At 45.1% G+C, this 19,813-nt stretch overlaps 1 protein-coding gene across 2 annotated transcripts in view; it reads right to left on the bottom strand.

Annotated features, from left to right (window-relative positions):
* Window positions 1-19,813, bottom strand: part of LOC135819839 (sushi, von Willebrand factor type A, EGF and pentraxin domain-containing protein 1-like) — a 180,592-nt gene that overhangs the window by 81,206 nt on the left and 79,573 nt on the right. The window contains exons 1-2 of one of the 2 annotated variants that reach the window (XM_065333123.1): window positions 7,100-7,248; window positions 3,925-4,027 (exon numbers count right to left, since the gene is read on the bottom strand). The exons of the other annotated variant lie outside the window; for it this stretch is intronic. Of the exons in view, the coding sequence (XP_065189195.1) occupies window positions 3,925-4,006 (82 nt within the window). The 5' untranslated portion in view covers window positions 4,007-4,027; window positions 7,100-7,248. Of the gene's footprint in view, window positions 1-3,924; window positions 4,028-7,099; window positions 7,249-19,813 lie in introns of those variants that run through there. 2 annotated transcript variants of the gene reach the window in all.

Here is a 19,813-nt window from a genome sequence, read left to right as displayed (position 1 = left end):
TACCAGGTATATGCTTCCATGTACTCAAATCGACGAGAATAATGTAATTTTTAATATCATTTTATCGGATATTCAACGACGACCATACCCGTATACTATAGTACGCGTATGCGACAGTAGATCGACACTACTGCCTGGACTTGAGTCGAGAGCTACAGCACAGCCTCAGTACAGGCCAGGCGCCAGTCGATCGCACTTGCAAGACAGCGCATTTTCACACTTTGCAGTTGACAGCGCACTGGCAGGTACAGTTTCGCACCTTACTGAACCTGGGTCGCGGTCGCTTACAGCAGATTTGAATGCAGCCACCGTGCATGAAATCGCGGTCGCTGGTCGCGCACAGCAGATGGTCGCTCTGGACAGATCAGTTTGTATGTGAAACCGTCGGTGCACGGAAAATCGGTCGCTAACGGTAGATGGTCGCCTACAGCAGAGGTCGCTAACGGCAGATTTGACTGTATATCTAATTTTTTATTTTTGGAAGTGAAGTGAACCTATGCAGCGAAGAGACCGTAGTTGGACAGTTTGAAGTGAGGTACCCTGTAACTACATCAGTAAAATGTACATTCTGTGAATTTCAAAAAAATAACGAGTCTAACATCGCCAACGACGGAAAGCGGGCGCACAGATCCGATGATCCCGCAACAAGTCCGTCAGCTGTTCGGACTGACCAGACGAATACAGACAAGACAGAGGCAACTCACTGGTTGCAACCCAAGAGCTGATGGTGCCTTTTGCCTGTGACTTCGCTGACTCCGACGATGAAGTCAGAGAAGCCGGCCAGGGGTGCAGATCGGCGGATTTTGACGGATGAGCTGACTTGAGGCGCACCAACAAGCAACTACAGTCAACTTTGCGAATAACGACATTCGGCGGGGCATCATAAAAGTGGCCTTATTCGCGAAGTGTCGTTATATCCGAAGTCCCATTTGAATGTATGTGAACCCATATTTTGTATAGTATGACAAGCATATCGAAATGAAGCTCTTTTCATGCTCTACGTCAATTTGAACTTTATTTTCGTATTGCAATTGAAAGGAACAATAAAGTCAATATCCAAGGGAAATAAATCGAAAAATCAACCTTTTGGAGCCATCTGCAGGGACATGTTCATGTACATGTATGAAGATTAATGTGCAATCATGTACAACATAGGTGCGCTGATCATTCCCACTATTTTGAAGAAAAGAAAAAGAAAAAGACCCCCCCCCCCCCCCCCCTGGCTGCATCTTCTTGTATGTGTGCCTTATCCATCGCCACGGGTTCTGGTACTTCTGCATAACACTTGACAGGTACTTGAAATAGCTGTCAAAAAGCCAGAAAGTCGTTATTCAAGCAGTGAATATGACCTCGGGGCACTAAAATCATGTCGCTATTCGCTAATTGTCGTTATTCAGATAGTCGTTATATCCGAAGTTAAATGTATACAGTCAGATGGGACTTTGCTCTGGGCATGGAAATGCTGTCGTTATTCGCGAATTGTCGTTATATCCGAAGTCGTTATTAGCGAAGTTGACTGTAGTTGGTTTTCCTGTCTATGCTCAAAATAGGCCCAGACGCCAGGCCTAGCTCGTCGTCGAGCAAACTGGTTCGGGAACCGTTGACAGAACGGAAAACATGAAACTGAAGACCACTTTACTGTCTTTAGCTCAAGACTACTCGCACGTGGAGGGAACTCCAGCCCCTGCAGCTAGTGTAGACACATACCGAGCCTGCCAGTCCTGCATGCTGTATGTAAGAAAAGTAGTCAGCTCAAAAGACGGCAACGGTGATCGCGTCGATGTTTCTCAGATCGCGCTTGTACTTTACACGTACATCGATGTTGCAAGTGTACAGTCATGTACATATTCGTGTCGGACTCGCAACACTTTCGATGCATGCACGCTTTGTGCGATCCCCAAAAGGGGGGGGGGGAAATCCCGCACCGAGCGTAAGTACCATTCTACTCGTTTAGCCGATAAAATCGAAATAACCGTTCGATATATTTCTTATCGAGTAAGTAACGAGTAATCGATATAATCGTTTCAGCACTAGTTTGTTTGTGTGTTTGTTTCTGTCACGCCTGGCGCTATCCGTATCTGACGGCAAAAAAGCATAGGATGTTATACATTTTTCAATTCTCCTATTTTATTATAGGCATATCCTGGGATTCGAACCCGCACTATCGCCCTACATGCATTCCCCCATACACTTCGCATCCATACCCATTCTTCCAAGTTGCTTCACGTTATTATCTTGCGTTTGAAAGCCCTATTTGAATATTGCGGGCAGCTGTATGTGGCCAGCTGTGTTTGGTGGTACGGTACGGTACGGGAGACGGTGTCGTATTACCCTCGATCGTACCTGCCCCGTACCTATCCCCTACCGTACCGTGCCATCAAAGACGGCTGGCCACAATGCATATTCAAATAGGATTTTCAAATGCAAGATCACAATGTGAAACAACTTGGAAGAATTAGTATGTATGTGAAGTGTATCTGGGGATGCATGCAGGGCGCGCGATAGTGCGGGTTCGAATCCCAGGTTATGTCTTAAAAAAAAAGGATTTTTTTAAAGAATTTATATCATCCCTATGATTTTTTTGTCTAGGTCATCAAGGCAAAAAAGCATAGCGTAGGGCCCTGAGCTTCCAAGCTCTCTCGTTGATGTGCTATCATTATCAAAACAGGAAAAATGAAGATATTTCTTCGCCACCTAAAAGTCTGCTACAGGTCATCAGAGATTATACAAAACTGAAACGGAGACAAAAAAGAGCTGGCACGGCATCCTCATAGCAATAGACATGGCAACTACACAGCAGAATCATCATTTCAGTTGAAAAAAATTAAGAATGCTAGAACGAAGAGTTTCTTCTTGTTTACATGTACCACAGTTACAAGATATTGTTTGTTCACATGTACATGTATGTGTACCAGAAAGTCATCAAATACAGTACTGCATGGAAGTATTTGACGACTCAATAGCCCTGGTGTGTAATTCTGAGCACAATTTGTTTCCTTTTTCAGCTCCAGCTAGCTGTATTTTTTTCATTGCAAACATTCCTGAATTGTTGTGTTCGTTGTTAAAGCAAAGTTGAAGGCAGAGGATAGATGAGCCTGGTCAGAGTTTCTCGTGGCACAGGAAGATCACAAACCGGCTCTAGGCACTTTGCGAGGATTTGAATACAATTCTGTACGCACGATGCTGAGTTGAATATGTCCGAATTCAAATAATTGCTTGTGCTCGCAGTACCACATCCAGGAGAACTGACTCCTATCCACAAGCTTACCGACAGTCAAGCTGTCAACATGACTGAACAAATGATCCCTGCAACCACCACCCGGCAGGAGTTGGAGGCCATGTCCATTTCCAAAAATAAATCCATCCTCGTCTCGATAGTAGACATCTACACTTCGACTCGAAAAGCTCAGTGCAGCAGAGTCGTACCACTCATACGATCGTAGTCACGGGATCATTGAAATAAACAATTTTTTGGCGGGCAAAGAACTTTATTTTTGCAGGCAATATCGCATATTATTGCCCCCAGCGGGAAAGGTGCTGATTCTCTGTAGTACGGGCAACAATCACGTGCCATGTGATAATGTAAATTACAGTTTGTGACGGGCCTGGTGCACAAATAGTTTATCTGAGTACATCCTTGGAAAACCAGTTTAAAAGTATGTGTTCACACTCATAGGATCTATGCTGCATACAAAAAAGGCCAGTCGGCGCTGAAAACATCGGTAGATCGGGTTACCCGAAACAGAAGACATTTTGGTGCGGTCTACTCCAGAATATTTCCCAACAACTGAACAACTGTACGCTTCTTCGGAGCGAACACACTCACTATATTTCAAAGTTCATTCGTATAAATTCAGTCACAGCGTGAAAAGTCCTGCAAAATTTGGTTTGGTGCAAAACCTCTGAAACAACATTCAAACTTACACACATAGGACTGGGCATCTATCTGCAGCCAACTTGCACTGATCAACACCAATGCAAAAAGGTATATCCCAAGGTGACCCATGGTGTACCACTTCTTCCTGGACTGGAGTACAAACACAATGGCAGAAATTTCAACTGTAGATTTAACAAATTCTCAGTAGCCCACTTGCTCTACAGAGACGGCCCGCAAGTAGCATTCGCTTGTTGTGCCGAATTCGATTTATTATTTTTATTATTATTGTAAATAATCGACGCGGAGACAACAATTTTATAATAGCTATAAAGAGAACAAATTCTGCTGTCATCGCCATACTACAACAAAGTCATGAAGGTTTACCAAAATCGATTTTCTTGTCACAATCATCAGTGGAAAGCCGTGACTGAAGAACAACCATGCCAAATCAATAATTTATATACATTCAGTAATGTGTTATTATTATTATTATTATTCACACATATCCGCCGGATGAGTACGCGTGGCCCATGCACCATGGGGACCCACGAATACAAACCAGCATATGTTCCCTCGGCAATACAAGCAAGCAACCAAGCAAAGATAATTGAGAGCCCAGGCAGCGAAAACAAAACGAAGAGAGATGAGGACATAGGCAACGAAAACAATTCCAAAGCGAAGCCTGGGATTGAATGTGTGCATCTGGGTACGACAGTTAATACAGCTAGTGCAGCCGTACAGAGCGCAGCAGTACGAAAATGCAAAAGTGCCACAGCAGCAGGCAAGAGTGTGCAAACACTAAAAAAGAAGATCAGTCCATGAATAAATTATTTAAGCCACAAGTAGACATTTCCGGCAAGAATGCATGCGTGCACACGAGTAGGCAGGCAAGCACGAATTCTAATTGACACGTTCTATACCAGGAACATGTAAAAAGTCAATGGGTCATAGCAAGTGGAGAATGAACAACTTAGCAGGGATATGTGTTTCATCCTGAGAGGGAATGCGAAACAACGACACATAATTATGTTGTTGCATATTGGAACCACAACATGCTTTTTCTGTGCTCCATGTTGTGGATTGTGAGTGACTCATCTTTTGCAAATGCTTTTTTCCAGGAGCCACTCACAAGATTGTGTGTTGCTTATTTTCCTGCATAACCCCCCCCCCCCCCCCCCCCGCTCCTGCACTCTCAAAAACGGCACTCCACAGTACCTCGCCATTGAGATTTTCAGAATATTTGGGTTTATCTACTCTTGGGCCGAAAGTGCAGCAGACGCCTACAGGGTGTGCAGTGAGACCACCGCAAAGATTTTGACCATATTGGCTAGCAGGCCTCCTGGATACTGGAAATTGTATGCCATGGAGCAGCCTCCTGATCACTTTGCAGTTCAAGTTCAACAAAGTTGCTGCTCAGGTCCCAGTACAATTTGTAGCATCTTGCACACTAGCCAGTGGCCAGAAGGGTCCATTGCCTTAGGTATGTAAAGACATTACAAATTTGGGCATCTGGCTAGAAAACAGGGTCCATAATTCCTTATTGACTATGTATGAATTTGCCAAATAGCAGACTCAGCGGAGGACGTTCAGGTTGGTTGTAACTCTGAGTTTCATGCCGCTAGTAAATCATCAGACTGCGTATGTGCCATATATTATATTCTCATGTTGTTGTATACTTTTAGTTCAATTCGCTTATGTAACGCGACTGACAAGTTTTGTTGTATCTGCAACAAACACGTGGGAGTGAAGAGTAGCAGCAAACATACACTATCCTGCTTATGTCTCATACCGCACACTTGTATTATTGAAGAAGCAACATGTGGAAATTCACAAAGTCCCAAATAGTGCTATACACACAGGTGACGAATACAGAGTAACATGTGATATCATAGTTGGCCCACGGCCTTGCTGTACACAAGCAGAGCCACAGCATAATGCTACGGAACGAGATACATGTACGTTTAGAAAGTGGTGGCACATGTAGCTGCCAGCTCAGGGCCTGCCCTGTTCCTCGTATATTGGTCATCATACGCCGTATTCAAACGGATCGAAACATATTTTCTGTATTGATATCAGGTACAGGTCCTTGTATTGTAGAAGACAACAATTTAAAAGTGAATAATACACATGAACTTGAAAACACCGCCATTCCGGCAACAGGCTCTCAGCTGCACCAAATAAATAACTTTACCAATATTTCGCCCATTGGGCATCACCAGGGCACTGATGATGCCCAATGGGCGAAATATTGGCAAAGTTATTTATTTGGTGCAGCTGAGAGCCTGTTGCCGGAATGGCGGTGTTTTCAAGTGCAAAGAATACGCTGCAATGGAGTTTGTGAATTCTGAAGAAACGTTTTAATACACATGAAGCCCAAAATAAAACAAATGTCGAGCAAAGCGAGGGTGTTGACCAAGCAGCTCCATCTACGACGGAAAGGACCACCACCACCAACTACACACAGACATCGGGGATAAATGTCTGCAGTTGCTCATTCTCTGCTCCATTTCAGTGTGCAGAGCTTATATTAATTTAGATGCCTGCGTAATTCAGTTTTCGAAAGATTTGTCAACCAGCCCACCTCATGGGACGACCAAGTATGTGTCCGTCAAGAACGGCCACGACATTATATAATTATAGTAGTGGTCTACACGGGTAGTCGGGTACCCGTGCTACCCGTGAGAACTTCTGGTACACGGGTGCATAGTACCCGAAAACCCGAAGTCGCAGATGACGTTACGTGACGTTACAGTGCATGTGTACACATTCATGTAAACACTCCGAAGGTCTACCCAGGGTGTAAGGGAACGGGTGCATTGTGCTGTTTTGATGGGAACATTACCCGATCGGATAGCCGTGATATAAGTGGAAAACTACTGGAACCCGATACCCGAAGAAAATGCTACCCTACTTAGACCTAACGTATACCGGGTGGCTGGTTTCCAGGTCGAGAAATCAACATCACATCGAGTGTGAAGGTAAACGTGTCAGCGTAACGAACAAAAATATACTTTTTCAGGCTGTCCGAACAAACTCTAAGCGGTAGCTGAAGAGACTGCAAACAACGCTTTGCTATCAATTCCACACAACGGTCCCAAACACCACATACTCGTAAAAATGGTTGTTGCCGTTCGCGGAAATAAAATTGCAATGAATGGATTCGAGGGGCAGGTGGTGAAGCAACCAAAGAGGACAAAGTGCAAGCGAATACCTATGCCTTACCGCTGAAGTCGAAGACACCTCACAGCCTCAGCCTCCCCGGAAGGACCCTGCTACTCCCGGTCTGAACAATTAGCACCGCCTTTATTTATGAGAAACCTTTGCAAACGTTCAATTCAAAAATAATCATCTTCCGTTCACCAATCTGAGTAATGAAGCGGAGATGAGGATTCAGCGCCACGGTGCATTGCCGGCCGCTCCCTACACTTCGTGCCAAACAAATTACACAGCAGATCAGTAGATCAGTACGCTCGTACTGGAACTATGCATAGACCAGAGTGACAGACTATGCCACCTGCCCATACCGAGTGCGAGCTGACAGGTCAAGGTGCCAAGGAGGCCGCTGCGAGATGTGATCCCTGAGTTTAGTACTAGACTTTCTCACTTGGGCGGAGATCGCACAATCTCGTGTCTTGTCCGAGGTTGCACTGCAATCTGCACTAGACTGGAGTCTACAGACTCAGTGTCCGCAGTGTGCAGTGCAGTGCTGGCTGAGCGCAGTGGCTATCGTGGGCCCATCGCCACAATGCTGGCTACTACTACTACTAGTACTAGGAGATCTACTACTACTTACTAGTACTGGTAGTAGATCTAGAGTACAATGTAGACCTACAATTACTGTCCTGGACATGGAAATCCAGTCGATTGACAGGAGCTGGCACCCTCAGCGCGTAGAGAACGTTGCACAGTCATATGCGACCAGCGAGCTGCCTTGCGTAGACCTAAGTATGTGTGCAGTACCCACGGCGGCATGGTCAGCGCGCTTGGGCAGTTAGACGAGCGACCCGATTTCGAAGTCCACGACAGTAGTAGATCTACAAGTAGTGCCTGCGTGGCTCTCTGTCATCATACCGGTCACGTCAATACAGTTTTGTGAAGGATTGCCGGATGATGTCTAGAGCATGAAGTGGTCCTTATGGTGGTAACGTTATGTGCCCTCCTCTATTCATTCTATATTGATGTTTTCTTTCCTGTGATTTTTTCGTTATTCGACATGTTGTTGTTTCCTGTTCGACACTCTTTGAAGTTGATGTTGTACGTTGTTCTACTACGAACCACAGTCACTTGACTGACTCACGACTGCCATCCAGAGCACACGAGAGGTCCATGGAACCGTCCAAGTCGGCAGGAAAACCGCGAGCTCCCATGTAGGGAGCAACACACTCTTCCCCTACTATCGCCGAAGTAGCACCAACGTCTTCAGAACTATATTCAATAACAAAAACAAACAAAATAATTAGCGATGGTGCCATCGTGAGGCGAAAGAATTCGAAAAGCAAAAGCAAAAAAAGGACAAAAGCACAAATAACGGGGTGTGTTCAGCACACACTGGCAAGCGAAAGACGCCTCCCGGGGATATATTTTTTCACCGGGACGATGTAGCTTTCCGGATTTATCTATATGGCTGTCCAACTTGCCTGCCTCGATGGACAATGAAGAGGCATTCAGGCGTCGCAGATTCTTCGCGCAGTTCGAAACCAACGTGTGATTCCTCATTTCCAGTGACTCTTGGAAACATCTCGCTACCTTTTCGGCCATTACTGAAGTGATGCTTTTCGGTAATGTCCTCAAATGCTGCTGTAACGAAGCGATTAGACATCTAACCGTAGGCTCATGAATAATATTCGACCGGGTGCTGCCTAGCACTACAAATACTAGTCGGTGGGCTAGAACGCGGCGCTACATTATTCACGAGGTTGTATTTCTCGGGCCAGAATTGTCCTTGCCGTCTATTCTACCTTGTGGGGACGCTGTGAGATTCAGCGCTGCGTGTGCACAGTCTCACTATTCTGGGATGATCTCTACTGCGTCTACAAGTAGTTCAAAATGATGGCATAAGTCGTTTTTACAGAACAAGATATGTAGGAAGAAGTGAAAACTCTTACTAGTCTTTAGCTGTCGACTCCAACAATCATCGAAGGGATACGATGAATGGTGAGTGCTTTACGACGCCTGTAACTTTCGTCATCGTAATTTGGCGCTCAGGGCTACAATGCGTGACTGAACGACCGGGATTTCCCCTAAACTCCTAGGCTGTAGGCAAGGATCCAGTCATTCAAATTCAAACAGAGATTCCCGTGATTGCCTACAAAAAGTATCCAGCTTCATACGAGCATGGGAAGTGAGGTGGCAGATGGATATTGATCTAGAGCGCAAGCGCGGCACTGATATAATTTTGCTGGCTTGGAGAGCATGTCCAGCAAAACTCGTGTGCTCGATTTTGAGTCCACAGTGTTACTCTCTTCCGGGGCTTTCCCGAATTCCCAATAATTATACTGTACATGTTCCCAGGGAAACCATAGCTGCGTCCAATTCAAGTTAAAGAAACATGGAGGTCACTTTTTTCCACAGACATTGAGTTCAGTCGTTAAAAGGGTTAAAGTGTGCCTACAGTGCCTTGATGCCGCAATAATTTATTTGAGTACTTTGATCTACGCTCTAGCTTCGAATCACCCTCTGTATTAGCAATAGTGCCAAAGCCCCATCAGTGTGCAACTCTACATACCACTACCTTTTCTATGGGGTACGCTCCGCCGACCGCGGCAACTCACATCACATGTTGTCGTGTTCGGACAGTTCCCGTTGTACGCTCTCAGCCCGTTTCAGCTACCAATGGAGTTGAAAACATAGCACTCCCTAACAGAATCCCACTCAGCTTACGCGCGTCATCGACATAGTCTTGACAGGTTTTCGGATCAATGGCAGGCTAGCCTTTGTTGACCGTTGTACGGATCGTACCGTGAACACATTATCAGTACCCGGTAAATAGAATGATGTCTTCGCTTGTAGGCATAATATGATGCACATGTACGGCTAACCAGTTTGCACTGTAGACAGCCTGATTGACTGTACTACTACTGGACCGTCAAGAGCCAGGTGCATTGTAGATTGACAGCCCAGATCGGTGCATATTGGTCTCAGAAGCTCAAAGTATTTGCTTGTGGTTTCAGATGCTGTCAACTACGTGTCATGTGGTTGCATGCGTGCGTCAATGCCAATGGGGTAGCAACCCATCACATGCTATGAAAGTATAGGATATTGTGAACTCAGCGCCCTAAGAGATATTCCTGGCTGCATCAGTACGAAACAAACTAATTTCTAAGAGTCGTGAACTACAATGCTGCTCAATGAAGTTCAGTCGCGCCACCAAAGTTTGCGTGATGCACAATCTCGCACCCCAGATTTCGCAGGGCCACAGATGCGGCATGGCCGTTGCGTACTTCAGTCTTGAGTGATGCGAATGGATTTCAATGAGCAAGCCATGCACATGCATAGTACCAGAACACCAGCACAGGCTGTCTGGAGAGCTGCGGCAAACTCCCAAACATGCACACACCTACTCATGTATGTATAGGATATTGCACGGTTCCGAGGGGATTATTTTTCAAATCCCCAAGGCCGCGGGGATTATGAAAAATAATCCTCGCGGACACTGTGCAATATCCTGTATAGACCTGGTTCATGCTGCGCTGCAGCATGAACCAGTGCACTGTGAACGGAACACCGAACGCGAAGTATCGGTAGTTCTCGAATCTGATATAGTCGTTTGTTCGTCGCCTCTCCAGGTTTTGATCCACTTATTGGTTTGACTGAGGCGAATGCGGATTGTCACACACTTTCTTTGGTTTGTCTCCCAAGACGAAGCCTCATGAACTCTGCTGCTTGTTGGTAGCTGACAAGACCGTGGGGAAAAGCGATACTGATAGCGATCAAGTGAAGACGACGAAATAGTATATATCGTAATTATTTGAAAATTATTTGAGGTGCTCTGTTCGTCTGTCACCTACCGTCGTGGAGGCGATTTATTCCCTACAAATCAAAGACTACAATGAAGAATTGTCAGACACTGACGTCCGTCCCATGGCTTAGTCAAATGGTGTAAGAGTATCCGAAATAAGATGGATTGTTTGTGATCGTGTGGAACAAATTTGACAAGACCAGTAGAGCGTGAATGGGTACATCTACACGTACATGTAGAACCAATGACATTGAGTTAGTAGTAGGCTAACTGCTGCAAAGATTTATATTTCAAGTCTGTGAAAGAAGGAATTTTCCAAACACTGTACTAGAAACCAAAGTTTGCATTGAACGGCAATGCTCATTACTATGCGTCATTGTCATTTCGTTCAATGTTTCTATGACAACTCGTGTGCTGGACGAGCATTTGTTGTCATTACCTCAATTTCCTTTACTCTCCATAGGCTATTGGATTATTTTCCTTACTCGGTCTATTTATAACCAGTATCTATATGAGAGTGTAGTGTGTCTCTATGGTTACCGGTGTTCGGCACACCCGGTTCATGTAGCATGTTGCAAATTAAGATGCTCTTGTTTGTTGCTGATAGAAATATTGCCACTTCCCTAGTTTTGTTTCACCAATATGCTTTTCTTTTGACAACTATAGCCACTTCCCCTTTTTAGACCTTATCTGGAAGGCCTATTTAGAAGGACTGGGTCCGACCCACCGTCCGATGGGATCCACAGGATCTCCTGTGGATATGAGATCCCCTCGTTTGAGGGGATTATGAGCTATAATCCCCTCAAACTAGGGGAATTAGAGAGGTTCCGCACTACGTAAAGTTGAGCAACTTTACGTTAGTGGGCGGGAAAAACCCGTGAATTCGCGAGTTTGCACTCCAGTTACGGAAAGTTGTCTACGGAGAGTACGTAGATAGGGCTTTGATAACGTAGCTGGTCCGTTAATGGATTGTGTACAAATTTATGACTCTTTCCCCATGTCGATCTGGTCGTACACTGCCGCGTTCGGAGTTGCCAAGGGCAGCTACGCGATTTGAAAACTCCGTATGGCGGAACCCAGATCCGCATGCAGTTTACGTAAGACTTTCCGTAGATCGACTACGTTTTTTACTAACGTAATTACGTTATGCGGAAACTCTCTAATATCCGTAGATCACCTGAAAAGGGTGGTCTATGAGCATGGACTCTCTTACACAACAGGAAAGCTCTACCTGAAGCACTTGATTTACAGATGCTGTTTCTAGTGGCGCAAGCATAGTATAATGTATAGCAGCTATAAGGGCAAAGGAAAGGCATAGTGCACTTGTTTCTAGGATGCAGCAGACGGTGCCATCATCAAGGAAGTCTGAACTTGGGTCAGTCGACGGTCAGCATGATGGCTGGCAATACCGGGTTTGAGCACCTGGCATTGCAGGGCACCAAAATTGCATTTTAGGCAGCTGTGGATAAAAAGAACAAAGCGTTACAGGAGTTCTAAATTGGTGAAGGGGCATGTTTCCTGCAAGTTTTTATTTTAACAATATCGTTGATACGACAACTATATCTGCCGGCTGCGGCGTTTTTTTGTGAGACATTCAGTATTACTCCTGAACGAAAAGAAGACATAATGGCAAGCTAGGACATACAGCAAACAACAAACAGCTAATGATTAAGCATATGCAAACAGCGCCTTTCATTCCTTGTTGGTGCATGATGCAAGAAAAGAAACATAGAAAACACTGAAAGTTATGCCGGGCTCATTGTTTCATACTCTGGTTCGGGGTTTGTTTCGACTGCAGTTGAAGTCATTTCGTACGCATCGTTCTTTGTCAATCGCCTCACAAAAATGGCCGATGGCTTGGCGTTGTCGGTCTCTGTCACGGTGATTGCCTTAGCTGTGCCTCGATATCGCACCAAATAAAGTATTATCAAACCACCAGGTATTATCAATCCAACAAGAAAACCAATAGCTCCTGCAACAATATTGGACGATGTGGAAGATGGTGTTGTCTGTTCCGCTGAAGGGAAAACGGGGACATAACAAATCACACATTCTTATCTGCGAGGACCATGCCCTTCTGCAGATGACTATCGTAATCCAAGCAAGGAATCTGAAATTCATGCTGGCTGATGCACGGTTGAATGTGCTCTGTTAGTGAGCACATCATATTATATGGCCGAGACTTTGCAACCACATTATGGTAGCAAAGTCTCCACCGCAGAGACAGATTCAGCAGAAATCCACATATTAATAATTGCACCATCGCTTGTTCAGAGACAGAAGTGCAGCCCCTGTACCCCTGATTGGTCATAGAACGATAGATATAATAGACGATAGACATAATAGAAGATAGACAAAGTTTATAAATTTTAATTAAAAGATAATAATTATTTAACCCGGTCCTTGTCAGTTTTGTGCCATTTTGTCACACTCGCTGACTGTATAAGATCTGGTTACGTTGGTGGACAGTTTGTCATAACTTGTAACATGTTGCCCTTTTGCTTTCTTCAACATAAAAGATAAAAATTTGTAATATTTGGTTTCAATGGAAAACCAAGGAGTTCTCTCTCTCCACTTGGTCACTCCGCCAGCACAGAGTCCATACGTCCATGCCAAACAATCCTAGCGTCTTTCAATAGCCACCAGAGCGATGCGTCTCTGGTGGCTAAGGAAAATCGCCAGGAATTGCTGCAGGCAATTTTGGTCAGTTGGCGAGAATACCCAGCAAAACAGTTGGAGTCCAGGCGCTTGTGGAGGTGTTGCACAGTTCTTACCACGTCGACCTGGATAGTGGCGGCGGAAACGACTACACTCGACACCGTCGCTCGAGCACAGCACACAGGAGCGACATCGAGATTTTCAGAGCGATTACAACAGAGGTACTTGCTGCAACTGAATCCGCTCTAGTCGCACTTTCGTCTCAAAACAGGAACAATTCCTCTCCAGATGAAGCTGCGATCTCTGAATCAGAGGAGAGTGATTCAGCCGAACAGATGTCTCTAATGTCCTCGTTGAGCAATACAAAGTTGAATTTTGGTGAGTCAATCATTAGTTTTGATTGTAAAGTGTGAGTTATTTCTAGCAATTTGAAGTAAAAAAACGCGCCAAGTTTCGCTTGTCGGAGGTAGTATATTTTTACTATGTTCACATAACCAGCTCGAAAAGAATAAGGAAAGACAACGGTACGGAGGCTAGGAAAAACTGACAAGTAAAAAGCAGGCGCTGTGCCTAGACGCAGCAGTGATGGTGGGGCATTGATGACTCTGCCGACCTGAGGTCTCCGCGTCACGGCCAAAAACACGCACCAAAACAAGGAAAAAAAAAGAAGATAGAGCTGTACAGGTCAGAAAGATGCGAAAAAAACCCCAAACCCAAGGCTTAACATGAGTGACTGTGGGGAGAAACTATCATGGCATCATACTATTCATAGTAAATCGACTGCCAGTTTGTGCTGCGAAGATGGCGATAAACGTTCTTTTGAATGATTGCATTCTCTTGCTGTGGGGAGGCTGGGACAGGAGAGCGGCAGAGAGGGAGTTCCAATCGCTGATGCTGCTGTGTGGGAAGGAGCGCTTCAGCGCCAGCGGGGCAGATGCAGGCAGCTGGTGTTGGAGCTGGTGGTCCTGGCCACTGACACTACGGTGCTCGCTGCGGGTTCTGGGGTTGGCAGAGGTGATATGGCGCGGTGGCAACACAGAGAGCAGCTGCGGTGGACCAGGCAAGTAGTGCAGCTTGTACAGGCAGGCAAGCGAGGCAACAGTATGGCGGATGGCCAAGCTGGGTAGGTGTGCCCCAGGGCCGATAGCATGGAGTGCGCGGCGCTGAACATTGTGCTGAACCAAATGCGAGTTCTTGCCGACCTTATTCACATCAGCAACATGACTCCAACTCGTATAATATTATATTGGCACATACATAAAAGAGAGGAGAGAGAGAGAGATGGAGAGTGAGAGAGACAGAGAGGCGGAGAGAGAGAGAGAGAGAGAGAGAGAGAGAGAGAAAGAGAGAGAGCGAGAGAGAGAGAGAGAGAGAGAGAGAGAGAGAGAGAGAGAGAGAGAGAGAGAGGCAGAGAGAGAGATTGGATGCTGTGGTTGCACCTCCGAGTTTCACGTAATCACGTATTTGCAACTAAATGGCCCCAACGCTGGTTCCACATTTTTTTGTCCCTTTAGTTTTCATAACCCCACTGGTGAGTTCTTGACAGCTAAACAAACAATGGACATGAATCCATACCAGGGAAAACAGGTATGCCACCTTACGATCACCTAAACTCGCACGCAGCTCCGTTCTACCTCGGATGCAACCGTTGTACTCCCCATACGTGCGCATAATATATTCTGTTTGTCATATCAACATTATGTAGTTGGAGGCATAAGATATGGGTGACAGGTAATACGAACTTGAGCAACACGACATGGACACATTGGCAATACTAAGACCTGGCTGAGCTCTGGTGTATCCGACTCGAATTTTGGCACTCACAGTATTCCGGAAAGACCATCCTTGGAAAGTTGGAAGTGCTTACCTGCGATGGGTGCCATGATGGAAACGAGGCAGTGAGGCTATGTATTTCAAAAACGGCTCTTGATTTCCAGAGGGCAGATGTACCCAACCTCGACGTTGAAATGGTCTGGTTGACGAATATGTGAATTCAACAATCCTTGTTTCCTGGTCTTGCATCTGAGCAATTCTGAAGTACTTTTTCTGAGCTACTGTAGAAGTACAAATTTTCGTTTGGAATTAGCTTTCGCTATACTTGTTAGGGGGCACAAAATAACTAAAGTTTGTACCAAAGTAACCAAACTAAGTTATTTTTCTGAACGTTCGAGGTGACAGACCTCGACCAAAAATGAAATTTGGAATGTAAGAAGCCTGCCAACGGAGTAAAATAACGAAAGATATCGTGAAAGAAAATTTGTACTTATACAGTAGTTACCTCTTCCTGGGTGATCTGAACAATATTTTGCTGGAAACAAAACAAGTGGACTTCATCAGCGCTTTCACACATCTCTCTTTCACACCTTAATCCTCATTCCATGTTGACTGTTTTCCTACGTTCCCAGTGTATTTGGGTCCTTTTGGACCCCAAGAACGTTTCGGGTGGTATTCTTGCAAACTCTCCATTTTATATTATTTGTTTGCTGTGTTACCTTCCCATAGACCACTGCTCTGACCAAACCGCATTTGTTGACAGCTCTGAAGTTTGTCGGGATTAGTTTGCAAGTTTGCAAGAATACCACCCAAAACGTTCCTGGGGTCAAAAAATACCCCATATACTGGGAACGCAGGAAAAAAGTGAACATAGAATGAGGGATTATGGCTATAGACGAACAGGTTCTTGTAGGGCCTCATACTTCAATGGGAATCATCCATGTATTCGGTGACCATGTAGATAAATACCAAAACTATCGCAATTGTTGCACTTCCCTGTGTTTTATATTGCTGGAGTCCATTTGGACCCCGCTCACATTTTCGGTAATAAAAGTGAAATCCATCATGAACCTCTAACCTAGACTATTTATTAATTTCGGTTAGTCTTTTGTTGAGGAATACATGAAGTTTCAGGGGGATGTGATGCAGCAAAGTAAAAATATTTCAAAATTATACCCATGGGATCCGTTTGGACACCATAACCTGGAATGAGGGTTAAATCTTGTCAACCAAGTTGAAAGTGCATCAGAGGTAGTGATGTAACGAACCTTGACTTTTACGATCGAATAATCTAGCGAATACGACTCAAGAAAAAATCCGATTATTCTACAATTCCACACAAAGTGCACATGTAGGAAACACAGAGCACAGGCGCTCAGACTTGCGACTGAAGAGCGTCTACTATGGTCTGCTGTGCATCGTCTTGTTGTTTTCTGCAACACAGTTCACGCATTAAATTCCAGAGCTATAGCGTTGCTCGCGTGGTATGCAGCGCACGGACTTCGCCCGCCCCTGAATTTTTGACCCTTCGACAAAGGTTTATCCGATCCATTATTCCTTGAGGTCCGAAAAATCGAGGAAATTCGAAGTGAGTAAGAGGCGAACAAAGTTCAATGAAGCACTAAATGTTGTTGCTCCCTATAGCGAGGTAACTAGTTTTTATTATAAGCCATGGTTCTTGCAGCAAGTAGGCTTCAAGTAAGTGTGGTTTTGTTCCTATCTCACACCCTTTCCGATGACCCTCAGGTATCGTGTTAACTGTTCAATGTTCTTTGAAGTTGTACACTTTGCTGTTGGAGTAACGATTTCAAATAGATCAAAAACAAACAAAATCTTCACTTACATGTACAGGGACGAGTACAGGCTGGAGCTGGTTCAGACCAATGTCCACCTTTCAAGCAAAATGTAGTTGTTGGATCCATTGTTGTGTAGCCAGCCGAACAAGAGTACTTCCGCTGTGTTCCTACGTCCAGGCTGCCGTTGTCTATCCGCCCGTTGGCAGGGGCAAGTAAGTCAGGGCACGCCATGGTGCTGTCTGCGAGTTAAGGAATAGTTGGCAGAAAAGTGGCTTTAAAACTCCTCATTGTGTGCGAGGAAGCATTGCGGGAAATAGTGAATTTTTGGGAAATTTTTCTGGAACAGTGCACGTAGCCAGTGACCTGCTAAGTACAACCACCATCAAGATGCACACATTCAAGCCTCTTGAGGACGAACCTCAAGAGACTGAACAATTTCGTTTGTCTCATCCGGAATTCCAGAATTCACCTGGTCCAGATCTGACCAAAAATTTTTATGCATAGCATACCCAATCTGCATAGCATAGCATAGCATAGCATAGCATAGCATAGCATAGCATAGCATAGCATAGCATAGCATAGCATAGCATAGCATAGCATAGCATAGCATAGCATAGTATAGCATAGCATATGGATTTTCGAAAGAAACGTTGTCAGCACCCGCGCAATCCACGCAGTCAAGTAAGGCAATTTTGTAACCAAACGTTTTCGTCCCCTTCTATGCTTTTGCTGTAGCTCTATGTGTTGCTGTACTTGACATTTTTTCATCATTCTCTGTATTTACCCATGATGAGAAGGGAACGAAAACGTTCGGTTACAAAATTGGCTTACGTGACTGAGAGGAATACGTCAGTGCTGACAACTTTTCTTTCAAAATTGGATAAACCTCCATTTATTCCTTACAATCATATGGATTTTTTAAGTTTATGTGAAGTTGCATGCCTAACCACTCTTTCATACATGTCACGTGCCTGTTGTCAGGTCGTTGCTAGCATTTGGCCAATCAGAGCAGCACCGTACCAGGGCATTATCAGACGATAATGCCCGGGTACGGCGTACCCATGCCCATTAGGAATGACCCCAGGCGTACTACGTACGCTGGTGCACTGCCAAATATGCACCAAGCCATGCCTTTTGGGCAGTGACCTGGTACATAATGGGCAGTACTCCAGCGCACATAGAACACATGGGACCATTCCTAAGGACACCACATCACGGCACATGCACTCGCACACACCACACAAAACGAAACTACTGACGTGCACCGTCCAAAACATTTATATTTTACTAGCAATGTCGACATAGGAGAAGTAATTTTTAACAACGTGACAATAGCACACAGCATGTCATTACCATGCATTACTAAATTCAAGTCAATTGAGACGAACAAGTCAACAGGTGAACATGCATCACAAAGTTACCTATCTGGAAGAGATCAGATTGTATCTCGAACTCCTACAAAATATACAGTTACATCTACATTGTACTTCAAATGTACCTAGCTACATGATTGTCCAGTGTACACATGGACCTCAAGTAAACTGAAAGCAATGCGAACAAAATCTCAGATGAAAGTGAAAAAGTATCATTGTTCCGAATAAGAACACTTACAATGTACTCTCAAAACTAGTCTAATTACTAGTGCCCCTTGGTCAAGGATGTTTGCGGCCAACGTTAACGCCAAAGCAGCAGCGAATCAGCTAACTTCCGTACCGCCCAATAGGCAACACTAACACCAAAATGCAAAGAGATATTCCTGGAACTGCAAGTAAATCTGACACAAAACGTTCTATCATTCCACGGAGAAAGCTCCTTCCGATCTTGTTCGACCCTTCATTCATATGACAGCTGATTGGAACCTTCCTCCTCCCTTGACCATGTTTACCTTATTTGTCTACAACTAGGCACGTGGCATGTATGAACTATAATAAACACATGGTGTGTCGTGCATTATGGCTGATTGTATGCCCTAGTGCGTAGCCCTCGGTCGTGCACCGTAGCCCGCGGGCCTGCGGCCCTTGGGCTACGGTGCACGACCTCGGGCTACGCACTAGGGCATAAATCAGCCATAATGCCCTCCGTACCATGTGTTATTATATACATCATCCATCCACTATCCATGGACGATGGTCTCGTGGGTTTGCAAGCACCAGCGAGTGCTTTGTTTCTTGCCCTGAGTCGTGCCTTCCTTGTGTGGTCAGGGCAATTTCATGAAAAGCAGGAGTGCCTTTCCAATGTCTGTGCCTAACTCGCATCCACCCATGTCTGTGGACTGTGCGGTCATTGTAGATATGGTTGCGTCCGTCACGCCAGTGGGCAGGCCCTGTCGGGGGCCTTGCCACACTCTAACCATTAGTCCATTGGTGATGAACGATGGTCTCGTGGCTTTGCAAGCACCGGCGAGTGCTTTGTTTCATGCCCAGAGTCACGCCCATAACTTAATGCCGTTCTGCCAGGCTCATTTTGTTGTTTCGCAAGTACAGTTCTACCTGTGTTTGCTTGCTCCTATACCAAGCAGAATCCCGTATTGACTGGGAAATGTTCCTGCACCAAAGGGCTGTGGCTCGAACGTGCATCCCTATATCAAGCGGAATAATGTCATAGACCAGTTTCCGCTGCACCACGGGCGTCTGGTTAAGGCAGGTTTACCTGTATCTAGATACATGGTTCTGGAAGCATGATCACGAAGTCAGAGGTGGCTGATGCACCTCTGTGAGCAATGAAAAAAAATAATAAATTTCACGGTTCGCG

The sequence above is a fragment of the Sycon ciliatum genome, chromosome 6 (assembly GCF_964019385.1).
Source record: "Sycon ciliatum chromosome 6, ocSycCili1.1, whole genome shotgun sequence".
NCBI lineage: Eukaryota > Metazoa > Porifera > Calcarea > Leucosolenida > Sycettidae > Sycon > Sycon ciliatum.
The sequence above is the reverse complement of the archived record's forward strand: the minus strand, read 5'-3'. Positions and strand labels throughout refer to the sequence as shown.